This window comes from Theobroma cacao, chromosome 2, assembly GCF_053813885.1.
Source record: "Theobroma cacao isolate CCN51 chromosome 2, ASM5381388v1, whole genome shotgun sequence".
Taxonomy (NCBI): Eukaryota; Viridiplantae; Streptophyta; class Magnoliopsida; order Malvales; family Malvaceae; genus Theobroma; species Theobroma cacao.
The window spans coordinates 1,109,234-1,136,612 of NC_142640.1; the positions used below are offsets into that span (position 1 = coordinate 1,109,234).

Genomic DNA, 27,379 nt, shown 5'->3' on the forward strand with positions numbered 1-27,379 from the left:
AAAAGCTTCTTTGCTATATTACACAAAACAGTGAGACTCCTTGAAACCATAGGCATTGGAAAAGCTTCTTTGCTATATTACACAAAACAGTGAGACTCCTAGGAAGGGAAGACCGAAGCACCAAAAATTTTAAGTGGTCTTTGCACTTTGACACGGTACTTAACAGCGCCAGCTTGTTCTTCCGCACTGTAAAACGCAACTCTATCACCAACCCTCAGCTGTTTGCTGCAAACAAACTCTCGCCATCCCTTGGTAAGAACCGGCTTCAGGAAATTGTTGTTGCTCTTCTTACGAGTGTAAATTCGAAACTTCCAGACATGGCCACTCTCCTCGTCTTTAACCGCAAAATCCACCATATGCTTGTTACTTAGAGGAGGGAAATGATGGAGGGACTTGCTTGGGATCGTCAATCGCTTCTCCAAATCCGTCTTCTTAAGATTCTTTAAGAATATCGCCATTGATGGAAGTAAGGGCTAGAGAAAGACCAGAAAACTGTGGTTTGTGCCTAAGAGAAGGAATTCCTCCCATATATAAAGAAGCTATCGAGTTGCTACTTCAACTACTCCATTGACTTCACTGTCTTGTCTTCTTTAAGTAATCCTCTAGGAGCCTTCCTTCTTGTCTCTGACTACTTCTTCTTTAAATAATCCTCCAGGAGCCTTCCTTGTTGTTTCTGATTGTTGAACTTATGGCACTTTGATTGTGACTGTATGTTCTACGTCACCCCTTGTGGCTATGGCCAACAAAAAAAAATGTTTAAATGAATCTGTGGGAGACAATTTATGGTGGACGAATACAAAAATTATACGGTTAATAAAAAAACTTCTCTAATCAAATTGATTCTGCCAAAGTCCCCAACCCAATATCACTTAAACGATTCCCATAATTTCAATTCAATCAGAATTAATTAACTGCATTCAATGATTCATTTTTCAAAAGTTCAACATAGAAACACCGTCCAATTATAATCAGCATAAAGCCAAGTCCAACAAAATGTTGGTGAAGTCCACTAAGCATCATCCTCTGCATCTGCAGCCTGAAAAAGGGCAGGAAAATGTTTATACACAATTTATTGGCAGAACTGGAACTATATAACATAACCCCGATGCATAGCTAGAGTGACCAAATGTACAAAGATTTCAAAGGGCCAATATGGAATGACGAAAAAGATGTTTTCCTTATGTCATTGACAAGTTGATACTAGAGAGCCTCTACAGATGAGTAATAGGCTGTAGCATTCATGAAAGGCAATATTATACATGCTCATGAAGATCTTTGCAAGTTTTGTGATTTGCAAACCACTTATTCACTTAAAATAAAATCTAAAAATCCCACAATAAGTAAGTTTTCAAGAAAACCATTCCACAACTGATGATGAAGTCGAAGCCTTTTCCCAATTCCAACAAGGCAAGTTTGGTTACTAAGATCACATTACAATCTCATGCACTATTAGGACCTTATACTAAGAAGATCCAAAAAAATATAACCAAGCAGTTTCTCCTTTCATGGTTTCCACCAATATTCTCTGGCCCTCATTCCCCATTTCCACATGGGTATCCTCCATTAAATCACACACTCTTATAGGAGTGTGTACAGACTATAGACCATAATCTCACACCTCCAAAGTCCAAACCACCTCTCTAAGATAAACAGTTTTCCGATGTCATACACTACAATTTCCACATTATATGTGCTAATTATATTAAACACTTTTACAACCAAACGACAAATGCATGAAATGCTACTTCCAAAAATATCCAATTATTTCAACTCCATAGCAAATGCAATTCTGCAACCATTTATGTTTTCAACAGTCGAGATATTGTCCTTAGGTTTTTGGATGTCTCTATGCTTCCGGCTTTCCTTGACGCACCACTAGAAACACCCATTTGCACCTCGGCTGATGAATTAGCACTATCTTCCATTTTCTCATTAACCACACCTTGTCTCTCAAACCCTACTTGAGGACTGCTCTTGTCAGTATCACTGTGTGATGGCACATCAGATTCCAATGCTTTAGATGATGTCTTGAGCTTCACCTTAACACGACCAACTGGCTTTCTTATAGCCTTATCAATGGTGCCATCAGGATTTATGCTAGCAACATGCAATGCCTGATCGGTTCCGGTGGATGAAGGAGTATCAACTTCCATTCCCGACTCATATTCATCATTAACAGAATTCTCTTCACTATTTACACTCACAACATTCACAGCTGCTTCATTCACCGCCGCAGCAGCATTAACTTTAGCTTTGTTCCCTCTCTTATGCCCTCTTTTTCGCTTCATCTGTCTGAACAAAAAATTGGTCTTCTCTTACACACTACAACCAAATCATATTCATAAAAATAACACAAATTCAATCAATTCCCATTCCACTACTCCAAATTTTACTTCTTTTTCTAAATTACCCACAAACCCAATTCCCCAAAAACCCTAGAAAGTTCGTTTCTTTCTTGTTTTTCTAAAAGAGATATCTTTGAAGGAAAGAAAAGGTAAAGAACCGTTAGAATTAGCATAAGCAAATAAAGAGAAAGCATAATTCAAAATAGCAGGTTTGGGTTCTTCGTGGTCTAATCACCGAACGAGAAAATAATGGCGGTCCTGATCAGCAATCACCAAAATCTAAAAAGAAAAAATTAATAAAAAAAACTTTTGAAATAAATAAGAAAAAGTAATTTATTTTATTTTAAGAAAAAAGAATAAAAAGAAGGATTTGCTTGGAGAAAAAGAGGGGGAAAGGGCGTACCTTTGTTGTCAAAATCCGAGAAAGAATTTAACGTTAGGAGGTTTTAATTATTACAACTGTTAAAACAGAGGCCGAGGGTTATGTTTTTGACTTCGGAGGTTCCAACGTTGTACCCTGAATTGTATCCAACGACGTCGTTTGTTACAGGTCGGTTAACTTTAAGCTTTTTCTTCCGTTCTTTGAGTTTATACCATGTTAAACTTTTTTCCACGTAGGCATTAAAAATTTATTAATATTTTTTTATGAAATGTTTTACATTTACTATTTTAATTATAACCTAATCACATCATATAAATATAATTTATTAATAATTAAATAATAAATATGAATATGTCCTAATATTAAATTCATTGATTGGTAATTTTTTTATTAAAAATAAATAAAATTCACATTCTCTTCCCTAATTATAAAAAAAATAATAGATTCCAATATGATACTATTAATTCAACATATATGAAAGCATTTATATCCTCACAACAGTTGAATTTTTTTTTTTTATATAATTAAAAAAAAAAATTCGAATCTTAATCTTAAAGTAAAAAAATTATACACCAACAACACAACAGTTGAAAGTTGAAACCATAGGCATTGGAAAAGCCCCTTTGCTATATTACACAAAACAGTGAGACTGCTAGGAAGGAAATACGCAGCACCAAAAAATTCGAAGTAGTCTTTCCACTTTGACACGATACTTAACAGCGCCAGCTTGTTTGTAAAACGCAACTCTATCACCAATCCTCAGCTGTTTGCTGCAAACAAACTTTAGCCATCCTTTGGTAAGAACCGGCTTCAGGTACTTCTTTTTGTTCTTCTTACGAGTGATAATTCGAAACTTCCAGACACGGCCACTCTCCTCGTCTCTAACCGCAAAATCCACCATATGCTTGTCACTTAGAGGAGGGAAAGAATGTAGGGCCTTGCTTGGGATCGTCAATCGTTTCTCGATATCCGTCTTCTTAAGATTCTTTAGGACTATCGCCATCGATGAAAGTGAAGAAAGAGTTCGCTCAAGGTTTTTCTGTCTTGGCTAAACAAACGATGTGGCTTTAAATAAGGAGAAGAAAATGGTCCCAACAGGTTCCGTAACGGATCTTTCACTCCTAAACAGATTGTATGAATAGACCCGAATCTGGCGATTTTCAGAGAAAAGGTGTCCCAATGCTTAATAGATAGTGCGGTCACAGCCGATTCTCAGGTTTTCCCTGATTTTGCCTTGTCTTCTTCAAGGAATCCTCGAGGAGCCTTCCTTCTTGTTTCTGACAACTTCTTCTTCTTTAAATAATCCTCCAGGAGACTTCCTTCTTGTTTCTGACAACTTCTTCTTTAAATAATCCTCCAGGAGCCTTCCTTCTTGTTTCTGATTGTTGAACGTATGGCACTTTGATTGGGACTGTATGTTCTACGTCACCCCTTGTGGCTATGGCCAACAAAAAAAAAATGTTTAGATGAATCTGTGAGAGACAATTTATGGTGGACGAATACAAAAATTATACGGTTAATAAATAACTTCTCTAATCAAATTGATTCTGCCAAAGTCCCCAACCAAATATCACTTAAACGATTCCCATAATTTCAACTCAATCAGAATTAATTAACTGCATTCAATGATTCATTTTTCAAAAGTTCAACATAGAAACACCGTCCAATTATAATCAGCATAAAGCCAAGTCCAACAAAATGTTGGTGAAGTCCACTAAGCATCATCCTCTGCATCTGCAGCCTGAAAAAGGGCAGGAAAATGTTTATACACAATTTATTGGTAGAACTGGAACTATATAACATAACCCTGATGCATAGCTAGAGTGACCAAATGTACAAAGATTTCAAAGGGCCAATATGGAATGACGAAAAAGACGTTTTCCTTATTTCATTGACAAGTTGATACTAGAGAGCCTCAACAGATTAGTAATAGGCTGTAGCATTCATGGAAGGCAATATTATACATGCTCATGAAGATCTTTGCAAGTTTTGTGATTTGCAAAGCACTTATTCACTTAAATTAAAATCTAAAAATCCCACAATAAGTAAGTTTTCAAGAAAACCATTCCACAACTGATGATGAAGTCGAAGCCTTTTCTGAATTCAAACAAGGCAGGTTTGGTTACTAAGATCACATTACAATCTCATGCACTATTAGGACCTTATACTAAGAAGATCCAGAAAAAAAAAAAAAACCAAGCAGGTTCTCCTTTCATGGTTTCCACCAATATTCTTTAGCCTTCATTCCCCCTTTCCACATGCGTATCCTCCATTAAATCACATACTCTTATAGGAGTGTGTACCGACTATAGACCATAATCTCACACCTCCAAAGTCCAAACCACCTCTCTAAGATAAACAGTTTTCCAATGTCATACACTGCAATTTCCACATTATATGTGCTAATTATATTAAACATTTTTACAACCAAACGACAAATGCATGAAATGCTACTTCCAAAAAATCCAATTATTTCAACTCCATAGCAAATGCAATTCTGCAACCATTTATGTTTTCAACGGTCGAGATATTGTCCTTAGGTTTTTGGAAATTTAATTTTCAATCAATCTACTATAAGTACTTTTCATAATAGTTATGCCCACCAAATACTTGCCTATATGCTTAGAACCCTACATGCTTAGAGCCCCTCATTTTCAAGACCAACTTGGCCAAAACAGAATGTTTATCAGCACTTGCAGCATTTACAATTTTAAGCTAATTAGTTAACATGCCCAATAAAAGGTCACTACTAAATATTTACAAGGCAAATAAGGAGAAAAAGAAACAAAGAAACCTTCCAATAAAAAAAAATTCAACTCATTGAATCTGCATGACTTGATGACGATGATCATTGTAGCTGCTTTGAGTGCTTGGGAGATTTGAGAGTATCAGAAACAGTTAGAAATCAGCATAACAGTATGAGTGTATGAACCCAAAAGGTTACCTGTTCAGAACCCAAAATTTTTGAAGATCCGCCAATCTTCTCAAGAAACTTCTCCATGTTTGAATTCATTCTAGCTATGTACGTTTCCATAAGTGCATATTTTTCCTCCATGGCCTCCATTTTCACCACCATCTTGCGCACCTCTTCATTTGCTGACTTTTTGGCCTCAGAAGCCATCCTCACAAGGTCATCACGACTATGTCTTGGGCCAAAAACAGCAGTATGAGTGGCACCCAATCCATAAGTTTGCACACGGTTGCATTTTTCTTTTCCCATAACTTGACAGAAGGTGTCATTTGACTCATCACTACCTTGTGAGTTATTCTGTCTCTCAGCTGCTTGTTTGCGGAGTTTTGACTGCGATGATAATACAAAACTTATCAAGGAGTGGACAGATTTACATATAAATAGCACTAATAAGAAATAAATTAATTACTTATACATACAATAAATGCTGCCGCTGTCTCATCAACAGGCTGCCCATTCTTGCGTGTATGTGTTAATATATAAAGCTCAGCTCTAGTAGGCTCCTTCCCATCAGGCCTCTTGTTTCGCTATTTCCGAAGCAACAGGAACAACTGCTTTCAATATGGATTTCAAAACGAAAAAAGCAAAACATGAGAAATTACCTCCTCCTCACGTATCCTTGCATAACTCTTGGTGCCTGATGCATGTCCACCCTTCTGTTTTGCACGGTTAGCCTTATTTGTAGCACAACGCTTCTACAAATGGCATATGTAGAGAACATGTTTCCACATTTCTAATGCTAGAGAGGAGAATTTTGAACTACCAATAAAATTTGCACCAGAATAGAAGAATTGGAATGTGCAATTGCTGCTCCTCACGTACCTTTGTGTCATCAGAGTTCCAATATGAGATAAGGCTTGGCCATTGCTCAGGAACCACCCTTGGATCACATACCTTCAAGCGCTCTTCATCGGTATTAAGAGCATCATAATATGATGCCTTTAACTCTGCCTTCCAGTCCCTCCATTTTGTAGCAAGAGACTGCATGACCCAAGACTTGCAACTTGGATCAAGGTCAAACTTTGTCTATAGCACATAGAGGAGGCAAAATGTCACTAAAAAGAGAAAGCAATAAGACACAAAAAGAAAGGGTAAAATGTCTTATCATACCTGAACATATTCCCAGATTTCCTCTTTGTAAGAATCCGGCATTGCCCTCCAGTGAAAAAAAATAAGGGGTGCCCTGTGTCCATTCCGTGCTATAGTGCCCAGGAAGCTGCTTAGCTTGGCTGACTCAGGACCAACAGGCTGTCCGAGCTTGTTGTCATGGACAAATATCCGCTCACCATCTGCCAGGTCATTCAAGATGAGGCAGCAAGTGGGACCTCTTCCCCTCTTCTTCTTTTCAGGGAGCTGTGGCATTTGATGTGGCTGTTCCTGGCTCTGTGGGTTCTGCTCAGACTGGAGTTCAATGGGGCCCAACTGATCCTGATTTTCTAGGTAAGATTTGCTGGTTGTGGGGCCAGTGGAGTACCTGAGTGCACATCTAATACCCCTCAAGGCAGAATCTGTAAGTGACAAGTGTGAATGTTCCGCAAAGAAGGGAAAAAAACAGATGCTAGCCACCCAAAATTAAAACCTAATATAAAAAGTTACATCAAGACTGAAAATATTGATGCATTTGCACACAGAGGAAAACAAACTACAGACTTACACATTAGATAAGCAACATAACTCATGATGCAATTTGACAAGTAATTCCCGATAATTATGTTTAGCATTTGTTTATTTTCATTACTGCTTTTCAGTTGGTGCTGATGGTTAAATTATCAAATTGAATGGAAGATAAAATCATCCATATAAAATTACATAAACACCAGAGTAAGTAGATAGTTCATATACCAGGTGACAAAGAAATAGCATATAGACAGTACCAATATCAACATTATCTTGTAGCGGGGATGACTCAGGCTGGCAAGGGCTTGCCTGTGGCTGCAGTTGCTGTTGTTCAATAGATTGGCCATGGCTCAATGAGAATTGTTGGGGATGTGATTGGCTATGGCCGACAACCATGGGATCCACTGGACACCAAGGCACATACCCACTGCACCTTGTATAATCTGCTTGTGGCAGTGAGTGTGAGTGTCCTAGCAAAGATAAAGAGAAGTTAGATATAGTTACAACACAAATTCCTCTACAGTGGAATCTTCATCTTTTATTTTACATGTGATTGCAATACGTTGTGCAGATCCTTCGGGGAAAAACATGTAAGTATATAGAGACAAATGAAAAGAAATTAAATCTTGGAGTAATGCAGAAATGATGAATGCTTCTGAACTCAAAACCTGTAATGCTGGATTATCAAATAAAGAAACAAAATAACTATTGAGAATGTAATGTCCTGATTACAAGCTAAAAGGCAGTGCAAAGATTACTGATGAACTGCTGTGCTTGCTTACCACCATCTGCAACAGCCTGCAATTGAGAGGGTTGGTTGATGCTCTGCTGCTGCTGCAGACCATATGGCTGATTGTGGCTCAACTGGGGCTGTTGCGAGTGGGAATGACTGGGTGCCCCTCCATATATTGAAGCTGCAGGACCCATAGATGTATTCTTTTTGTGTTTCAAGGAAGATGCATGCTTTTTGTGTTTTGGGGCTATGTCTTTAGGTGGCTGAAAATGCGAATATCCGACAAATTCATTATTGATGTAAGAGAGAGAAATGAAAATAGCTTGATGGTAGTTGTCACATGCTGATGGCAGATAGAATATGATCAACAGAGTAAAGTGTAGATTCATTCAATATTATTGGTGTGAGATGGTGTGATACACTTGCAAGACTATTATACTTGCGAAAGATATTCAAAGTCATTTAAATCTAAGTATAACATCGACAAAGAAAAATCATAAGTGAATTTGAGGCATGGTAAATGATTTCATAAAAAATTACACTAGTCATATCTTTGCAAAAATTAAAAGACAACCACAAAATCCCTTCTTCTCAAGTTTATAATCCCCTTTCACTAAGCACAAAGTTGAAAGAAAGCATTTATTGGATTCACATGACAGAAGAACTGCTAGTTTCCAAAGTTTCATTAATGATTTTAAAAGGTAAACAATCCAAATTAGAACTGTGCAAAGGGACATTGCTTGAAATTGAAATATAATTAGCATGAGTTCTTAAGAACTATAGTTTTGAACAAGAAGAAAGGAAAGATAGATTAAAAAGTTAAGGTAGAGTACAACACAAGCACTCAATCAAGTAAATATTGATAGAACTGATGAATATATTACCTGCACTGTTACAGCCTGTGCAAGCTTGTAATTGGGAGAATTGTGGCTGGTTGTGCTGTGATTGACAAGGTTGATGATAACTCACTGGGGGCAACTGGGAGAACTGTGGCCTTGCAGTGCTTGGAGGAGGTTGCTGTAGTTGATGAGGTTGGCTATAGCTTAACGGAGGCAAGTATGGATGGGGCTGATTGGTACCCAATCTATCCTGCTGTATCTGACTGGCACCATCTACTGCAAGGCCCACTGGACTGAAGGGCTCACCTCTGCTATACCTTGTGGCATAGTCTTTCATAGATGGTTCATACGAACGTCCCACTGAATGAAAATCCAATGAATAAAATTAAAAATGAATATACAAAGACCAAAACAAAATCCTCATAATGTATTTATGATTGAGAATTCAACACAAATCTCAGACGTATAACTAGATTCATTGAGAAAGATAAAGAAAGTCTATCTATATGTATATTGGATTGCTATCATTTTGATACCGGCTGCACTAGTTAGTTCTTCAAGGGAAAAAATGGTGAAGTAGTCAATATAATGAAAAATCTCTTTCCAAGAAGCATCTGATGTTTATCACTGTTAATTTTGGAAACCACCTGAAAAGTAAAAAACAAGTAATAATTGTCAACACATACCATTGATATTTCTTGATTGTTCAATGCGCAAGCCAGCGGCTGTCCAATACTTCATGAACTTTTTCTTCACTCGTTTCATTAGATATACAATACACTCTCCCTTCTTGTTGCACTTGCAGCAGTTCTCCCAAATGTATTGTACATCGTTAAACACATCTTCCGAGTTCATGTACTTTATGCTATTTTCTAAATTACTACATATCATACCAAAATCCATCGGTGTATCTATTACATTGAAATAATCCTGTTTCCAGTAAACCACAAACCAAAAGGGAGGAGGGAGGGGGGGAGAGAGGAGAGGGAGAAAGTTAGTGAGATTAATCGTTTTATCATGGATCAGAGTGGACAAAGGAATTGAAGTAAGTTCACATGCATTTAAAGGTATCAAACGGTGCTCTGTGCAGAATATAAAAAATGATAAACATGTAATTGGGTCTTTTATATTATACTTTAGGTGACATGATTGAATAATATGATACCAGTAATTTGCGTAACATTTTTAATGATAGCTTAGGAAATATGAAAAAAAAAATATAAGGGGACCAGCCAGCAGGCCTTCAACTTAGGCAAGACCCTTAGGTTGACCCTCAGGTTGACCCTCATCAGTCATCCCATTCAAGTCACAAGCACAGATTCAACCCATAGCAAGCAAACCCTATTGAAAGATAAGTTTGGCAATGCATTCATAAATTACATAGCAATATTCACTTACAGGTTTTCCCAGAGCAACAGGATCTACAGGAACATTGAATGGTTGAGCCTCATCCCTTTTCATAACTTTCTTAATCACCTAATAAGTTGAGAAAGTCGTAAACAGAAATAAGCACAAAATGCATTAATCCTTTCAAACAGATTGGTAACAATAAACCAAGACACTGTTCCATTAGAAATTTGACAGTGCTTTTTCTGTCCATCTCAAGCATTCAAAGTGCTAATAAACAATGTCTAAAAATTAGCATCAATAACGATTCTCAGCATACCTCCAATGCAGCTTTCAGTTCTTCCTTATTGTAGCAAGGATCCTGCTGAGGCATCTTAAATTCATTTTGGTTTTTACAGGAAGAACGCAATACCCTAGATGACTTAACATCCTCTTTCCCCACTTTTTTAGGCAATTTACTTGGTTTCTGCTTTCCATTACCGCTTCCTTTAATCGATTTCCTAGATCTCCTGCCAACTGTTGATGAGTCATCAGAGCTACTCTCTTCAGCCCCGAATGACTCATCACTGTCACTTGAAGATGGCGATGACGATGACGATGAACTACTCTCAGCGTCATCAGATTCAGAGTCGTTCTTATCAACTACTTCCAAATCATTTGAGTCAGCAGACACAGAATCTTCTTTATTGTTTTGGTTAACAAAACTCAAAAATGCTTCCTCATTTTGGATCGTCGCTTTTTCATTTTGGGCCAATGCAGTTGATTTTTTGGCTGGAGGTTTCCTCCATGCTCGTCTTCGCTTCGTCCTCATTCTCTTTCAACTACTTCAAAAGCTTCACAATACTTAAACTCTTTTCACTTCAAAGATTGTTACAAAATGCAGATTGCTTCAAATTCCAGCTCATGGTTGTACACTAGAAAGATAGTAATAAATTCAGCAACATAATAGGAAAAAAATTAAAAAATTAACCAAAAAAAAAGGGAAAAGCCAAAGCAAAATTTGATCAAGGAAATAAATGATTATAAACTACTAAAATCCTAAAAAGCCTAAACGAACAAAAATTTCTCGCTAATTCTTATCTTAAGATCTTCAACCATTAATGACTAAGTAACTGAGCGATCAAAGCAATTGTTTTAACTTTACATTGAAATCAGAGAGAGAGAGAATTACATTAATGTAAGTGAAATAGAGAAGGGAGATTAAGGCTAGAGTTTTAGGGGAAACCATCAGGTTTGAAGTGAGAGCGGGAGTAGAATTTCAGCTGATAAGCGTGACGATCATGGATTCACGGCGCCGCTAAAAGCAGAATAAACGAAGGAAAGCTACGTAAGAATTTCAGCGACAGTTTTTTCAGATGTATTTACATGCCGATGAGGGAAAATGGGACAAAAATCTGACGGTCACGATTGATTGTTTCAGTTTTCTGACGTCATTTCTCTTTTCACTGGCAGTTTGGCCTACCCCACGGACCGAAAAAGCATAAAGAAGGAAAACAACATTAAATTTTTTTATAAAATTCCTATTTTTTCTTAACTTTAGATTATAATTTCACATGATCTATTAATTTTTTATATATATAATAAGATTCAAAAATATAAACATGCATTAAGTATTTGATTCATTGATGTATAAATTTTTTACTTAAAAAGTAGAATTCGAATCTATTTTTTTTTAATAAAAAAATATAAAATATAAACATAATTAGTAAAAAATATTTTTTTCTCTTTTATTTTTTTCTCTCAAGTCATGTGACCAGTCAATGTCGTATCTATTCCACCATCCCACAATTGAATCTCGCCATCTATAATTTGATTCAGCCAAATCTAGAGCACGACCAAATTGTGCTCCCGAAGGACAACGCAGCAAATTGAGTCGGATTTGACCAAAGCCGGCCAAGTGATGATCAGTTGATGAATGGAAGTACCATCAACCAATCACATCGTTTGAAAGGAAAACAAAATTTTAATAGAAAAATAATTTTTTTAAAAAATTATAATTCATATATTATGTAATTCTTAAAATTAATTAAAAATAAAATTATTTAAAAAATATTATTATGTCAATAAACTAACAAAAATATTAAAAATGTTAACAATTGAATTTATGTATCTAACAAAAAAATAATTTTTTGAAAGGAATCATTTATTTTTCATATTAATATTAATAAATTAACATAAAATTTTAATTAAAAAAAAGATTTTTTTTTATAACGCAGCTTCCTACCAGAAGGCGTGCTTGATCTTTACTTTACTGGTACTGCTTCTATTTTTGTTAGTTTAACTGCGTATTTGCTTGTGTTCTTTGTTTTTCCTTACTAATTTTTGTTACAATGGATTAAACTAAGGTAAGCAACATTCCCAGGCATCAGCTAACAGCAAAAGAAACTTGGCAATGGCCATGGATTCTTAGGATTTCGAACTCGTATGCAAGCATCAGCGACATTATTTCCTTGTTAGAAAAGCAATTTTCCTCCACAAATGTCAACTTTTTCTCAGTTATTCCCATTACCCTATCTACTAGCCCATTGGGTTCGTCTGTACTATATACGTGTGTGTTAGCGTGTATATGACTTCAAATCGTGGCCTCTCATGGCACATCATAACGTGTACCAAAAGCTTCCTTTTGCTTGGGGTTTAGGGAATCTGTCTCCTCTTCGGAGAATATGTCAATTTTGATATTTCATTTGACATTGTTATTGTATAGTTTATAACTTGACGTCAAGCATTGGTGAAATGCTTTAAATATGGGATAACGGCACATGGACTATGGACTTGATCATGTCTATACGTTGCTAACAGGAAATTCCGTGGAAACAATACCTAATCCCTTTTATATTAGGAGCAAGCTGCCATCCGGCTTAGAACTCCCACATTTCATCCGACTAAAGTCTACACGGTCAGTGCATCTCCGCCGTAACAACCGCCGTAACCACCAGTTTGGGTTGAAAGTTTTTGTGAGTATTTCTTGATTTCTAGCGATGTCGGAAACGTCTCTGAGGCCGAGACCTGTTGTTTCCAAGCAAGCATCTCAATCAAGAAGCAGCACCAACAACCATGAGCCTGGTGAAACACCAAGATCCCCATCGAAGCCACCCAGTTTATCTCAACGTGCGATCTCGCAGACCTTGACAAGCACGGCAAACTTAGCCAACCTTCTTCCTACAGGCACGCTCCTGGCCTTCCAACTCCTCATGCCGATCTTCACCAACAACGGATCGTGCGATTCCGCCACCCGCCCCATGACCCTCGTCCTCCTCTTGCTCCTCGCCCTTTCCTGCTTCCTCGCTTGCTTCACGGACAGCGTCAAGTCATCGGATGGACAAGTTTACTACGGTTTCGCAACGTTCAAAGGGATATTCCTGTTTGACTACCCCGATCCCACAGGTTCAACCCTGCCCGACCTGAGCAAGTACAGAATCAAGTTCATTGATGGGGTTCACGCAGTCTTGTCTGCGCTCGTGTTCGGTGCTGTGGCTTTGAGAGACAAGAACGTTTTGAGCTGTTTCTATCCGACACCGAAACACGAAACTCAGGAGGTTCTGAGCATCGCACCAGTCGGAATCGGGCTCATTTGCAGTTTGTTGTTTGTGGTGTTTCCAACCAGAAGACACGGAATTGGCTACCCGATCACACCTGCCAAATAGTTGTTCATTTTGTTCATCTTCCCCTTCTCCCTATTTATTTATTTATTTTATTCAGAAATAATAGAATAAATTACACAAGTTAAATTAATTTTGACTTTTTTTCCCCCATTTTTATGTTTATTCTCTGTTTACTCCCATTTAATTTATTGTAAAGTTAGATATAATGAAATACGAATTCACTGTAAACATATAATATTTATACATTATCATTTAATTATAAAATACTTCATAAATGTAAAAAGATAAATATTTAAAAATATTTATATTATGAGTTTATAATATTAATATATGGTAGCCACAATTTTTTTCCAACAAATATCATACTAACTAAATTTGGCCTTATCCTAACACAATGGACTTTAGCCTGAACGGTGCTGGAAACAAGTTGAAACAGTCAACCTTCATTGGATTACGCTGGACTCTAGCTTGAATTTTGCAAGTTTCGTGGACCTTGTCTCTTTGGTTCATGTATATAAGTAGTAAATTCAACTCCAAATAATAAAAAAAAAAAAAGACAATTTGAAAGTAAATCAGCAGAATGTCTAGCACCAAGGAGCAAACTTCCCCAAGGGGCGAAACCCAGAGCCAGAGCCAGAAGAAAGAAACGCTGGAAGGGCTACCTTTAGAGAGCAGCCCTTACGTCAAGTACCGAGATTTGGAGGATTACAAACGCCAGGCCTACGGCACGGAAGGACACCTCCCAGTGGAGATAAAGCAAGGCGCAAGCGGCAGCACTGATGCCCCTACGCTTACCGGAGCCGCCGTGTCCGACGCTAAGTCCATCCTCACCAATGCTTCCGGCAACTAATTAACGGCATCATGTCGCATTTAATAATATATCAAAGTTTTGATTATTATTAATTAATTATATTATTAGTTTTTTTTTAAATTTGGACCGTGAAAAATAATTAATATATACTTCTTCCTTGTAGTTTTAATATATATTTACGGAAATTGTAATTAATAACTAAAATGTATGTATATTTCATTCATAAAATTAGGTTTGATTTTTTTAGGGGGGATTCAAGTTATGTACTTCTGTCCGATAAATGTTGTATTAGTTTGACTTTTCAATTAAAGATTTTTAATTGACTTCATTAAACTGTAACAAATGAAAACTCGATTTTAAAAACATTTAATTAAAATGATTAATTTATAAAAAGTTATCAAACTTAAAGAAATTTGTTTTAAAAAAATCAAAGTCAAATGTTAATTATAGGGAGTATCTATTATCTTATAAAATTTGTTTGGCTAAATGTTTAAATTGGGGTTAAATGTTTGAGTTATTTTTTGTTAAGGTCAAACATTTCAATTGTAACAGTTAATAGCTAAACGTTTTCGATTCTTTATAATTAATAACTAGGTTGACAAGTTGATGGAGCATGCATTACATGAGACAAGAAATAGCATTAAAAATATAATTATTATATGTCATTTTGAAAATTTAGTTGTTACATCATGTTAAAAATTTAGTTATTATACACTGTGTTGAAAAATATAGTTGTTACACATCATGTCAAAAATTGAATTGTTACATGTTATGTTAAAAATTTAGTTATTACACGTCATATTGAAAAATATAATTGTTATCTGCTATATTGAAAATTTAGTTGTTATATGTCATGTTGAAAAACGTAATTGTTACACGTCAAGTTGAAAATTTAGTTATTACATGTCATATTAAAAAACATAGTTATTATCCGTTATATTGAAAATTAAGTTGTTACACGTCATGTTAAATATTTAGTTGTTATATGTCATATTGAAAATTTAGTTTTTATACGTCATATTGATAAATGTAATTATTATCGGATATATTGAAAATTTATTTGTTATACGTCACGTTGAAAAATGTAATTGTTACACGTCATGTTGAATATTTAATTATTATACACTATGTTGAAAATTTAGTTGTAATACACCATGTCAAAATATAGTTACTACTTGTCATATTGAACATTTAGTTGTTACACGTGCATTTTCAAAAATATAGTTATTACACACCATGTTGAATATTTAATTGTTATATATCATATTGAAAAATTAGTTATTACACATTATGTTAAAAATTTAATTATTACACGTTATATTATAAAATATAATTATTATACATTTTATTGAAAATTTTAATTATTACACGCTCACACCATAATTTGAACCGTTTTAACTTGACAAAAAATTTTTTCTAACAAAATTACTTTCTAAAATCAACGTTCATGATATGCGCGTGTCTTACATGCGGTCTTAAATTGATAAAAACTAAAAAATTTTGATCTCAAATTGAATATTTAGTCAAATTATTTTAATAAGAAGAAATGATTTTTATTTTTGAGTTTTCTTCTATCTAGTAAAATTATAAAACTATTCATAGGTCGAGTTAAGTCTATTGAATAATTTTTTAAAATCAAAGCTCAAACTTGACTCAACCTATTTATTTAATTATTTATGAATAACTAACTTAATTGGTTAGGTTTCAAAATATATGTCTAAACCCTTAGTTAAGTTGAATTGACTATGTGAGTTTAGACGAGTAACTGGATCTTCCAACAGTTTTACAAAGATATATAAATATGTTAATTTTTTTATTTTTTTTATTTTATTTTTTAAAATAAAAATATTTTTATTTTTAAAAGTTTTGATTAAAATTATACGGAGATTTATTAGTCTTCCAAATAGATATTCCACTCTCAAAATTTTTTTTTCGTTGTACACATAATTTAAGCTGTTAGTCAACTGTTAATATTTCTATCAATTTACTGATGTCGCAAACATAAAAAGATAATTTTACTTTTTGTTGATTTTTATAATTATTATTATATTTTTTATTAATTAAAAAAAAACTCCTCATGTAATGGAGAGTATCAATCGGTGATTTTATTTTTTATTTTTTAAAAATATAATAATAATTTATTAAATTAATAAAAAAATATTTTAGTTTTTTTTTTATAATTTCTGTTCGTATTATTAAAATGAAATATTTATTTTGAAAACTAATATATTTTTGTGTAATTTTAATAAAAATTTAAAGAGTGAAGATATTTTACCTTATTTTTTATGATAACGATGAATTAATTATTTAATTAAAGAATATTTTTTCCTTCCATATTGTGCATCTATTCTTTGTTTTTTTTGGCAATTGTGCATCAATTATTTGAATTCCCATTCTTCCAAACAAGTAAAAAATTAAAGAGAAAAATCATGTGCTGACGTGTCAAATGGTGACAGGTCTGTCACCCTCTTAAATACATAAACTATCACCCCGTAAAACAAATTTTGAACCAAAATTCCCGCCCGCTGACCAAAAATATATTTTCCCCCAGAAAGGAAACTTTCCCTCCAACCCAACGTCTATTTTCTTTCTTTCCAAACACCCAAAAAAGGGGAAAACCCTTTCGCATCCCTCTATTCATTTTCCATCTCCGAAACTCTCTCCGCTTTGTCTCGAGCTGCAAATGGGGAGGGGTTCAAAGCGAAAGGTCGAGAAGCAGCAGCTCGATGAATCGATCGATTCGGAATCCGAAACCCAAAACGAGGATTCGACTACCTTGTTACATCCTCGATCGAAGAAAGGCCGAAAGGTTGCACGTGACGCCGAGCTCTGTCTCGTTGGCCCACCCATTGCGGCAGATGAAGCCCGACGACGATGGCCGTTGAGATATCAGTCAAAGGTTAGATACATTAAAATGAAGATTATTTTGTTTCTTTTTCCTTTTATAGCATAGTTTTGCCCTGATTATTATTTATTTTTGGTTTTTCTGGATTGCAGAATAAGGTTAAGAAGCAGGCTGTAACTGAGACTTCAAATGAGTAAGTTCCTTTACTTTTAAATCGCCTAAGTTTATAGTATTCGTTAAAAAGCTGCAGTTTTCTTTTTGAATGATTTACAAGTTACGTTGCTGCTATATTACAGTGACGAATAATTTTTGTTGTTGATATTTTAGAAAATTTTTAAAGTTGATCACAGCTCATGGAAAAACAAATCTTTTGTTATTTTAAACATAACAGAAACTTGTGAATCTATGAACAGTGTGGTAGATTGAGTTTTAGTATATAGGTTATATAATTCGCCTTCACTTGGTTGATTTTGGGTGTTTCTTTGTTTTTTTTTTCACAAGAATGTATAAATTGATTGTTCATTTGTTTAGTTGATTCTTGTTGATGACTTTATGTTCTTAAATTTTGGTTTGTGTTTTTTACCCAATTATAAGTGAGGAGGACGACGTACTGCAAGCAAGAAATCATTATGATAAGTCTAAGGTTGACGGTTGTCTCTACAAATTAGGTGATAATGCGTATGTTCAGGTTTGCTATTCTGTGTCTTTATACTTTTGTATATCAAAGCTTTCTGTCTTTTTATTTTTTAATTACATTGTGTATAAATTTTAAGTATGGTCTTTTGCTTTCAGGCAGAAGATGGCAATCTTAATTACATTGCCAGGATTGTTGAATTATTTGAAACAATTGATAAAAAACCATATTTTAAAGCTCAATGGTTTTATAGGGCTGATGATACAGTGAGAACATCTTTCTTTAAAGCTTGGTGATTTTGATAGTTTATTTCTTAGTTCAATTTGTTTTAAAACGTATTGATTGTTCAATGTTTGAATATTTCTAGGTTATTAACAAGGATAATGCACATTTGATTGATAATAGACGAGTGTTTCTCTCTGACATCCATGATGACAATCCGTTGAATTGTATCCTCTCCAAAGTAGAAATCGCTCAAGTTGCACCAAATGTATGACTAACATTTCTTTCACATTAATTGTTCTTAGTATATTGATGGTTTGTTATATATAGCTAATATAAGGTTTAAACTATTTGCTTCTTGCCTCAGATTGACCTAGTTGCAAAAGAGAGAACAATCCCACTGTCTGAACTATATTACGATATGAAGTACTCCTTACCGTACTTGACATTCAAAAATATAGTCACTGGTAATATGTTATTATTACATTGATTTTGGAGGATATCTATAATTACAATTAAGCTACAAATTAAATAAATAATACTTGTCTTCTATTTCTTAGTTGTTGATGCTGCTGTATTTTTTTGTTGATTATATGATTTACTTGTTTCGTGAACTATGAGAACTTTCTTGATAATCGCAGAAACTCCAAAAAGAGATAGTGATACATCATCAGTAGTTTCTAGTGAGTGTGGTTCGAGTGAGTGCGGTTCAAATAATGCTACTTCAAAAGTTGAGAGGTCTTTGCTAGATCTATATTCTGGTTGTGGGGCTATGTCCACTGGCCTTTGCATGGGTGCCTCCTTATCTGGTGTAAAGCTAGTCACAGTAAGTTAATAATTGAAGTTTCATAACATTTTAACCCTGTTCTTTAATTTTTCACTTCTAGTTGGTATTTGATTGAGAGTTTTTCCCCTACTTTTGGCATGGCAGAGGTGGGCTGTTGACATAAATTCTTATGCTTGTAAAAGTTTGCAATGGAATCATCCTGAAACTAAGGTAAACAGTCTAATGTTCGATAATTATTAATAAAATTATTATATTATTTCACACTGACTTATATATCTCCTCAAATGATAATTAGGTGAGAAATGAGGCTGCAGAGGATTTTTTGTGTTTACTAAAGGAGTGGGAAAAGTTATGCCAGAAATTCTCCTTGCTTGGAGCAGACAAAACACTTGAAAATGGTTCAAGTGAAACTAGTGATGAGGAGGATGATGATGGCCAGGGATGTGAAGAGGAAGAAGAAAAAGAAAGAGAAGATGGAGACTCGGAGGATTCCTCTGAAGAATTTGAAGTTGAGAGATTATTGGATATTTGTTTTGGTGATCCTAACCAGGTGAACAAGCCGGGATTATATTTTAAGGTATCGTTATATCTCTAAGAATGAAGAATTGGTACTAGCTGATGATAGTTCGTTAGTTTTATTATTATGTCATATTCTGTCTTCTTTTATTTTAGTATATAATGGCTTTGGGAAAGCTTATGTGCACTAACTATTCATTACAATTAAGCTTTTCTTTCTGGATTAATGCTTTTACATTTTTATTGTTTTGGATCTTAAATGTAGGTGCGTTGGAAGGGTTATGATGCAAGTTATGATACTTGGGAGCCTATGAAGGGCTTGAGGTAATTTGTTTCAATGAATATATACCCATCAGATCATTGATTTACCTTGTGATTAATTTTTTTAATGTATAATCATGTTTTCAGTAAGTGTCAAGAAAAATTGAAGGACTTTGTAAGGAAGGGGTACAAGTCAAACATATTGCCTTTGCCTGTAAGTGTTTTGATTGTTATATAGACTCATTAGATTGGTGGTATTTGTAAAATAATTTTCTACTTTACATTCAGTGTAATGATGGTTTATTTTATTTTTCTTTATCTTTTGTTTTTGTAGGGAAATGTTTACTTTATATGTGGAGGGCCCCCGTGTCAAGGCATAAGTGGGTTTAATCGCTTTAGAAATGGAAATGCGCCGTTGGATGATATAAAAAATAAGCAATTAGTGGTATATATGGATATTATAGAGCATCTGAAACCGAGATATGTTTTAATGGAAAATGTTGTAGACATTTTGAAGTTTGCTAAGGGTTTTTTGGGACGTTATGCCATCGGCCGTCTAGTTTCCATGAATTATCAAGCTAGAATGGGGATGATGGCTGCTGGATCTTACGGGGTTGCACAATGTAGGATGAGGGTTTTTCTGTGGGGTGCACATCCTTCAGAGGCAAGTATTTTGAAACTTTACAATATGATGACATTATAAGATTGTTAGTCTAATACTTCGTTGTCTTTTTCCTTTAGAAATTGCCTCAATATCCATTGCCAACTCATGAGGTTGCATCTAGAGGACATGTTCCAAATGAGTTTGAGGTATATATGTTGCTTAACTAAAGTAATTTAGGTTGCTATAAGAATAAGATCTCATTAGTAGACAATAACTCTTTTTTTAATTAAATCTAATTGTCTTGAATCTAGGAAATCAATGTTGCGTATAGTAAAAGTGACACCTGTCAGTTGGAAAGGGCTCTTACTCTTGGTGATGCGATATCTGATCTTCCACAAGTATGTGCTTTTTCCTCAATGAATGATTGAGTAGACTTGGGACCCTATTATTTGAGTTTCGTTACATCTTATTAGGTTAACAATGATGAGAGTGAGGATCAGAGGAAGTATGGCAAAGTTGCTCGAACAGAGTTCCAAAAATATATTAGATTGCAAAGAAAGGGTATGTTTCCTTTCACAAAAGAAATACAACATCGACGTACCATATTCTAACATGGTAGATGTTAAGTCGTGGCCCTTGTGAACTAGTTTATCATTTGGGTATTGGTTAGACTTTTTCTTGCTTGCTACTATATGACTCCTGCATTGACTTCTTTCCAGTGTACCTTTTTTCATTAACAGCTTTGAAAAGTTTTTCTTCTCTTTGAGTCTATCCTTTGATCATTCAGTGCTTCACATCATCAGTTGCTCTAAAGTAAATTCTTTGTGAAGTGTGGAAGAAGCCATACTGGATAAGATTGACATCCACTTCCACCACTTTCCATACAGAATTTTGAAAATGTTAGATGCTGCCTATTTTGGGGTTAAGAAGCCATACTGGCAGATTAATTAGTCATTTGATATGCCTACTTTGAAAACTGTTTTAGTTTTACTCCTTAAACTGCCACTGATCTGCCAGAAACTAATCCTGTAGTCTTGCACCTGCATCATCTAAAATTTCAGTAATCATCTTTTAGATTTTCTTATATATGCATTATTATTAAAATGAAAACCAGCATGTTGTCCTTGTCCTCTTCATTATCTTACAACTATGTTTTTGCAATATGTAGATGTAACAAATTTGACAGTTGATACTCGACATGCATCATCCTTGGGAATGCTATATGATCACCGGCCGTTGCAATTGAATGCTGATGATTATGAACGTGTTTGCCGCGTTCCAAAGAGGAAGGTATGTGCGGTTTACCTTTTTATGGTGCTTGGGCTTGGCATATTTCTCATTTCTCAATAGCTGAGCTTTTGTTTTTCCAGGGTGCGAATTTCAGAGACCTACCAGGTGTAATAGTTGGTGAAAATAACAGGGTAGAGTGGGACACAACAATGGAAAGAGTGAAGCTCAAATCTGGGAAACCATTGGTATTATGTTGTGCGCAGCTCTCTTATTGTTCATTAAATTTACTTCACGATAACTTTTTCCTAATTTGTTAATTATTTTAATAGGTGCCTGATTATGCCATGAAGTTTGTCAAAGGGAGGTCAACCAAGTAAGTGCCGAATAACTATTACTAGTGAATTCTGACTTTTGCTTCAATGTTATATTCCTAACAACCTTACCTGATACTTGGAATTTAGGCCATTTGGTCGTTTGTGGATGGATGAAATTGTTAAGACAGTAGTAACAAGGGCTAAACCTCATAACCAGGTTTTTTCTCCTGTTTTTATGTCCTGGGTGTAAGGGTGGGTGTTATCCAAATATATTCTAGTGCATACTTCCAAATCGAACTCTTTTGGCAGAGCATCCTTCATCCTTCGCAAGACAGGGTACTCACAATCCGTGAAAATGCTAGACTACAGGGGTTCCCGGACTGCTATAAGCTTTTTGGGTCTATCAAGGAGAGGTTTGTTGAGCAAAGTTAAAGTTTTTAAGATTGCCATAATTTAGTATTATCCATATTTGTTGGACGCTCAGTTTTTTTGGTATTGAAGAACATTTATTGCCATAGGGAATCTCAATGCTGTTTTTAGCATATCTTTAGTTCTAGGTATCTCTTTTGATCCATTTATGTAGGCGCCCTTACTTAATTACAATGGTTCTGCTAAGTAATAATGTCAATGTTTTTCTTTCAGTGGGTGAAGGTCACCAACTTACAATAGTCTCTTGCTTTATTTCACATTAGAGTAGTACAGGCTAATTGCACACATTGTTTTTTGTCTCTTTTTTGCAGATATATACAGGTTGGAAATGCTGTTGCTGTTCCAGTTGCTATTGCATTGGGATACGCATTTGGTTTAGCATGCCGAGGAGTCTCCGATGATGAGCCCTTGTTGATCCTTCCTTTCAAGTTCCCAAAGTGTCTTGCACGGTCTTCACAAATAGAAGTAGATGATTCTGATTGAGGAAGTTCCAAGCAAATACAATTTGGTATTACCCCCTGCATCCTTTTTACCACTCATGTTTGCTGTCGATTGCCAGTTGAGTGGAATTTGACAAAAATATAAGCATTTCTCAGGAGTTTTGCCTCATTTCCAAGAATAACAAGAAGGATGTTGACTGCAGAAGGACGTTTACCGGCAACGGGCATCTCCTTTCGTGGTTCTCTATATAAATCCTCGTCGGGTTGAATTGGATTAAGCATGTTGTTGTGCTTTAGACTTTTATGCAATCAAATGCACAAAGTGGGGGGGTGGGGGTCGGGGGCGGGGGACTGGGCTAGCACCCCCTTTGGGATTATTAACCATTGCTTAGATTCTGGGGTTATGGTGGCAGCTTTCGACTGAACTAAGATATTCTCATTATTTAATTTTTAATTTAATTATTTCAGACAAAGTTATTTTTTACTTTGACTCTCCATTCTCTTCGTGAATTTGATGACTTTGATGTAAAAATATTATATTATACTAGCAGGATAGTTTTTCATCTTTTTACAGAAGAAAAATGAAAGTAGAGAAGAGTCAGAACATGCATGCCACATTGATTGGCTTATATCTGCCACTTAAGATTTCATGTCCTTACGTGGCACATGATGTGGTCCCAATACGAACACCCAATCACTATGGCTGCCATAGTCCCACGGTAGTTTCCGTCTAACACTCTTTTAACTCTTGACCATGTTTTGACAAGATTTTCTTTCTCTTTGATAGGAACAACTTCCAGTTCCAGGTTCCAAAACAGGTGAAGTCGAGAAGTTGGACTTTGTATGCAACTCTACTCATTCACTCTTTCAGTTGAATCAAAGAAGCATAGATTCAACATGTCCCTCACTTTAAGGCTCAGTCCCTTCCTTTCTCCACCACAAAACCATCTGAAATTCACATTCAGACCCCACCCATCCAAACCCACAGTTCTTTCACCAAAAAAATTCACTTCTCCGCCTACAATAAAGTGTGTCCGGGGGAACTCTGAACATCTTCCTCTCACTCCAGCAAAACCCAGATTGGAAAACGTGTTATCTACCGCTGCAAGCTTGTACCCTCTGTATGTGACAGTTGGTGGCATTGTGGCTTGCTTGCAACCGTCGACTTTTTCATGGTTTGTTAAGAGAGGACCTGGTTCATATAGCTTGACACTTGGGCTAATTATGTTGGCTATGGGTCTCACTTTGGAACTCAAGGACTTGCTCAATTTGTTCATCCAAAGGCCTCTTTCTGTGAGTTTTTCATTAATGACAATGATGGTTTTGTTTACTAGTAATTAATTTCTTTTAGTGAAAATTAAGGGTATACTTAATCATCCGAGTTGATTTTATGGAAGATTATATAGAATTTAGCAGGAATTTTTTGGGACAAATATTGTCTTGGAAACAATTTGGAATTCATTTCATTAACATTTTGTATATGTTGATATGCGAATTCTGTGATTGTTCTATAATTGGAATTTTGTTCTGGAATCTGAGAATGGTATTTTGACTTGCTTGCTTCATGAGTTAATCTTAAGAGAAGTGACGCCGAGTTGCGCAAGGTTTTTCAGATCAAGTAAAAACTTTTCGGACATGATCGTCAGATTGTAATTTACATTGTGGAGCAATTAGTTGGAATACTGACACATCTTTTCTATTTTCCTTCATAAACATTTACTAAATATTTTATAGTACCTGTCTGTCTGCACTCTGTAGTATGCCTATTTAGTGGTATTAACTGGAATTGTAAATCGGGGTGTTGAGGGATTGGTTGATGCTGCATACTTGTCTATACCTCTGTAAGGATAATGTTTTCCTCCTTTGTGAAGGGGGTAGATGTTTTAATTTTAAACTCGAGAGCACGAACTAATCTTGTTTATCACATACTTGCTGCCTATGAACATCAATTTGTTCTCCTACTTTCATCAGATTCTGTTTGGATGTGTTGCTCAGTACACAATTATGCCAACTTTTGGGATGGTTATTAGCAAGACTCTGGGGCTTTCACCATCTCTTTCTGTTGGTTTGATTTTACTTGCTTGTTGCCCTGGAGGTGCTGCATCAAATGTGGTAAGAGTTTCTTTACCCATCACGTTCTTTTGCTCAACTATATACCTTAAAACTCTGTTGGAAGGCCCTTTGGCAGAAGTTTTTTACTTTTGGAAGATGCCTTTTATTCTTGTTACAGACATTTGGAAGAGTTCGTTGATATATTAGAGCACCTAAAATAGTTGCTTTATTTTTCATAAGATGCATTGTTTTTATTTGCTGAAATAGTGTTACAGGTGACCTTAATTGCTCGAGGGGATGTTCCACTATCAACTGTACTGACTGTTTGCACGACTCTTGGAGCAGTGATTGCCACTCCTCTTTTGACTATGATTCTGGCAGGGACTTATGTTCCTGTGGATGCTGTTGGACTTTCCATCAGTACCCTGCAGGTTGGCTAACTCTATCCTTGAGTCATATAAACTTTGACACATCAAGATGTGTTCAATCTATTTATTGTTCTTTTTGGAATTCATAGTTCTTATTATGTCTCGTCCAGGTGGTGGTTGCTCCGGTTCTGCTAGGTTCTTATATACAGAGCTCATTTCCTGTGGTGGTGAAAATTGTTACACCATTTGCCCCATTATTTGCTGTTTTAGCTTCATCACTACTTGCATGCAGGTTTATCTGTTATTCAAATTTATCCGCTGGATACTTACTTTCTCCTCTCTTGTGTTACCTTCATTTGTTCCTCTAATTTTTGGTTTCTGGAATTCCTTTTTCCAGTGTTTTCTCAGAAAATGTTGTTCGTCTTAAGTCCTCAATGGTTAATGCAACATTGGCTTCTGATGCCACTTCAATCGATCGCCTCCAATCAATATTATCTGGAGAGCTTGGTGCTGTAATACTTTCTGTGCTGTTATTACATTTTGCTGGTTTCCTTGTGGGGTAAGAGTTGCTCTTCATTTCTATTTTTCGATTGTATGAATTTGGTATGGTGATTAGAATGAAACTGAGAAATGGCTGAAGTTTACCTGTTACGTTTAGATTCAGTCTAATTTTCTCTCTTGTTATTTGACCCCAGTGATTTCATTTTGACCTTTTTTCCATCCTTGAACTGGAAAGCTTTTCATTTTTCTTTTGTAACCATAGACCAATCCAATACTGATCCTTTGTAAGCTTTCTGCCACCTAAAACAATGAACTGCAATTACATAGGTGGATTTCTGTGTTCAAGCAAGTTCTGAAAAAAAAAAAAAGATTGAAAGAGAGCGGGGGAGGGTGTGTGCTCGTTCTTCTAGTCAATCATTCTGCCCCCCTTCTTTCAGTTTTGCTATTTATGAAGTGTATAAGTTAAGGAGTTGTTTATGTGCAGGTATTTATCAGCAGCAATATGTAGATTCAGAGAACCAGAGCGGCGAGCAATTTCAATTGAGGTACATGCAAGTTCATATTGATCCTTTATGGCCGGAAGTTTTAACATCTTGGATTTAAAAGCAATTGCAGTCCTTATCAGAAATTGTTTGATCAAATTTTAAGTATTTCAATTAATTCTTCTTTTCTTATCTTCTGTCATAAGCTTGTTTACGCTTTGATGGCGACTCTCATATACATGACACTTTCTCTCACTCAGGTTGGCATGCAAAATTCTGCCTTGGGTGTGGTATTGGCAACATCCCATTTCACCTCTCCAGTGGTAGCATTGCCCCCTGCCATGTCCGCGGTGATTATGAATATAATGGGAAGCAGTTTGGGCTTCTTTTGGAGACATATTAATCCTTCTGATCCAGGGACTAGTCAGGAACTTGATGAAAAGTGAAGACGAACCCCACTTATTCTCTTTTTGTGTATCACCTGGGGAAGCTTCATTCATTGGAGTTTAGCCACTTGATCTGGTAAGCATTTTAATATCGCAAAAACAGTCTTTTGATACATCTTACTCAAAACTCTGTACCTCTTTTGTTGGATAAGATGATGAAATCCCGTTGAATTTTTAAGATAGATATCTATATTTAAGTTTGCAGAATACTCCATATGAGATTTCTTTTATCACCATTTCAAGGTCTCAACATCTGATCGAATTAGATGAAACACCCATAATGAAAATGATCAAGAACTTGTTGAAAAGTGAGGATGAACACTCTTTTTGTTGGACAAGTTGATGATATCAAGGGGAGAGCTTTAGTCTGTTTTTTCGGTTTTCCTTTTATGATCGAACCAGCCGAACCAACTGAATGTTCTCTCCAATAATATCCCAACATCTGATTGAATTAGACAAAGCATCCATTATCATAAAAAATGAATATAAGTCACTTTAGAAAAGATTTTATATCCGAGTTAGTTTAGCTATAAAAATTGATGGGGCGTTGCTTTCCCTGGTTGGAGTGAAAAGGATTGGCTTTGACAGGATACTACAAGAC

At 35.5% G+C, this 27,379-nt stretch overlaps 6 protein-coding genes across 6 annotated transcripts; 4 read left to right on the top strand and 2 right to left on the bottom strand.

Moving 5' to 3' along the window:
* Nucleotides 1-98: 98 nt before the first annotated feature.
* On the bottom strand, nucleotides 99-458 carry LOC148763892 (putative AP2/ERF and B3 domain-containing protein Os01g0140700). The gene has a single exon (XM_088803260.1). The coding sequence runs from the start codon at nucleotides 456-458 to the stop codon at nucleotides 99-101; it is 360 nt and encodes a 119-aa protein (XP_088659386.1).
* Nucleotides 459-4,978: 4,520 nt separating this feature from the next.
* On the bottom strand, nucleotides 4,979-11,628 carry LOC18607151 (uncharacterized). Its single transcript, XM_088803345.1, has 12 exons — nucleotides 11,406-11,628; nucleotides 10,554-11,148; nucleotides 10,286-10,363; nucleotides 9,574-9,817; nucleotides 8,950-9,247; nucleotides 8,098-8,330; nucleotides 7,574-7,785; nucleotides 6,809-7,231; nucleotides 6,521-6,724; nucleotides 6,301-6,393; nucleotides 6,118-6,225; nucleotides 4,979-6,028 (listed from the first exon to the last, which is right to left on the bottom strand). Exons 2-12 carry the CDS (start codon nucleotides 11,043-11,045, stop codon nucleotides 5,633-5,635), a joined length of 2,781 nt encoding a protein of 926 aa, XP_088659471.1. The 5' UTR covers nucleotides 11,046-11,148; nucleotides 11,406-11,628; the 3' UTR covers nucleotides 4,979-5,632.
* A 1,358-nt stretch (nucleotides 11,629-12,986) lies between these two features.
* On the top strand, nucleotides 12,987-13,966 carry LOC18607152 (transmembrane protein, putative (DUF679)). The gene has a single exon (XM_007041175.3). The coding sequence runs from the start codon at nucleotides 13,213-13,215 to the stop codon at nucleotides 13,876-13,878; it is 666 nt and encodes a 221-aa protein (XP_007041237.2). The 5' UTR covers nucleotides 12,987-13,212; the 3' UTR covers nucleotides 13,879-13,966.
* Nucleotides 13,967-14,397: 431 nt separating this feature from the next.
* LOC18607153 (uncharacterized) lies at nucleotides 14,398-14,800 on the top strand. Its single transcript, XM_007041176.3, has one exon. The coding sequence runs from the start codon at nucleotides 14,417-14,419 to the stop codon at nucleotides 14,684-14,686; it is 270 nt and encodes an 89-aa protein (XP_007041238.2). The 5' UTR covers nucleotides 14,398-14,416; the 3' UTR covers nucleotides 14,687-14,800.
* Nucleotides 14,801-17,229: 2,429 nt separating this feature from the next.
* LOC18607154 (putative DNA (cytosine-5)-methyltransferase CMT1) lies at nucleotides 17,230-24,003 on the top strand. Its single transcript, XM_007041177.3, has 22 exons — nucleotides 17,230-17,546; nucleotides 17,645-17,685; nucleotides 18,087-18,180; nucleotides 18,285-18,392; nucleotides 18,494-18,616; nucleotides 18,716-18,815; nucleotides 18,990-19,174; nucleotides 19,280-19,345; nucleotides 19,431-19,712; nucleotides 19,917-19,975; nucleotides 20,060-20,126; nucleotides 20,247-20,576; nucleotides 20,654-20,722; nucleotides 20,828-20,914; nucleotides 20,990-21,077; nucleotides 21,685-21,806; nucleotides 21,887-21,991; nucleotides 22,076-22,119; nucleotides 22,208-22,277; nucleotides 22,370-22,473; nucleotides 22,801-22,997; nucleotides 23,086-24,003. Exons 1-21 carry the CDS (start codon nucleotides 17,331-17,333, stop codon nucleotides 22,970-22,972), a joined length of 2,532 nt encoding a protein of 843 aa, XP_007041239.2. The 5' UTR covers nucleotides 17,230-17,330; the 3' UTR covers nucleotides 22,973-22,997; nucleotides 23,086-24,003.
* Nucleotides 23,668-26,992, top strand: LOC18607155 (uncharacterized). Its single transcript, XM_007041178.3, has 7 exons — nucleotides 23,668-24,222; nucleotides 24,901-25,041; nucleotides 25,257-25,412; nucleotides 25,520-25,641; nucleotides 25,747-25,908; nucleotides 26,335-26,395; nucleotides 26,593-26,992. Exons 1-7 carry the CDS (start codon nucleotides 23,773-23,775, stop codon nucleotides 26,776-26,778), a joined length of 1,278 nt encoding a protein of 425 aa, XP_007041240.2. The 5' UTR covers nucleotides 23,668-23,772; the 3' UTR covers nucleotides 26,779-26,992.
* Nucleotides 26,993-27,379: the final 387 nt, after the last annotated feature.

What these genes read in the sequence shown, in the direction of transcription:
- LOC18607155 (XM_007041178.3), top strand. Translation starts at nt 23,773, where the DNA reads ATGCAACTCTACTCATTCACTCTTTCAGTTGAATCAAAGAAGCATAGA. An exon ending in TCATCCAAAGGCCTCTTTCT is followed by an intron (nt 24,223 to 24,900) that starts GTGAGTTTTTCA and finishes TACTTTCATCAG; the next exon opens with ATTCTGTTTGGATGTGTTGC. An exon ending in GAGGTGCTGCATCAAATGTG is followed by an intron (nt 25,042 to 25,256) that starts GTAAGAGTTTCT and finishes ATAGTGTTACAG; the next exon opens with GTGACCTTAATTGCTCGAGG.
- LOC18607151 (XM_088803345.1), bottom strand. Translation starts at nt 11,045, where the DNA reads ATGAGGACGAAGCGAAGACGAGCATGGAGGAAACCTCCAGCCAAAAAA. An exon ending in TCCCAATTACAAGCTTGCAC is followed by an intron (nt 8,331 to 8,949) that starts AGGCTGTAACAG and finishes TAATGAATTTGT; the next exon opens with CGGATATTCGCATTTTCAGC. An exon ending in GGAACTCTGATGACACAAAG is followed by an intron (nt 6,394 to 6,520) that starts GTACGTGAGGAG and finishes TGCCATTTGTAG; the next exon opens with AAGCGTTGTGCTACAAATAA.
- LOC18607153 (XM_007041176.3), top strand. Translation starts at nt 14,417, where the DNA reads ATGTCTAGCACCAAGGAGCAAACTTCCCCAAGGGGCGAAACCCAGAGC.
- LOC18607152 (XM_007041175.3), top strand. Translation starts at nt 13,213, where the DNA reads ATGTCGGAAACGTCTCTGAGGCCGAGACCTGTTGTTTCCAAGCAAGCA.
- LOC18607154 (XM_007041177.3), top strand. Translation starts at nt 17,331, where the DNA reads ATGGGGAGGGGTTCAAAGCGAAAGGTCGAGAAGCAGCAGCTCGATGAA. An exon ending in GAGCCTATGAAGGGCTTGAG is followed by an intron (nt 19,976 to 20,059) that starts GTAATTTGTTTC and finishes TCATGTTTTCAG; the next exon opens with TAAGTGTCAAGAAAAATTGA. An exon ending in CAAACATATTGCCTTTGCCT is followed by an intron (nt 20,127 to 20,246) that starts GTAAGTGTTTTG and finishes TTGTTTTTGTAG; the next exon opens with GGAAATGTTTACTTTATATG.
- LOC148763892 (XM_088803260.1), bottom strand. Translation starts at nt 458, where the DNA reads ATGGCGATATTCTTAAAGAATCTTAAGAAGACGGATTTGGAGAAGCGA.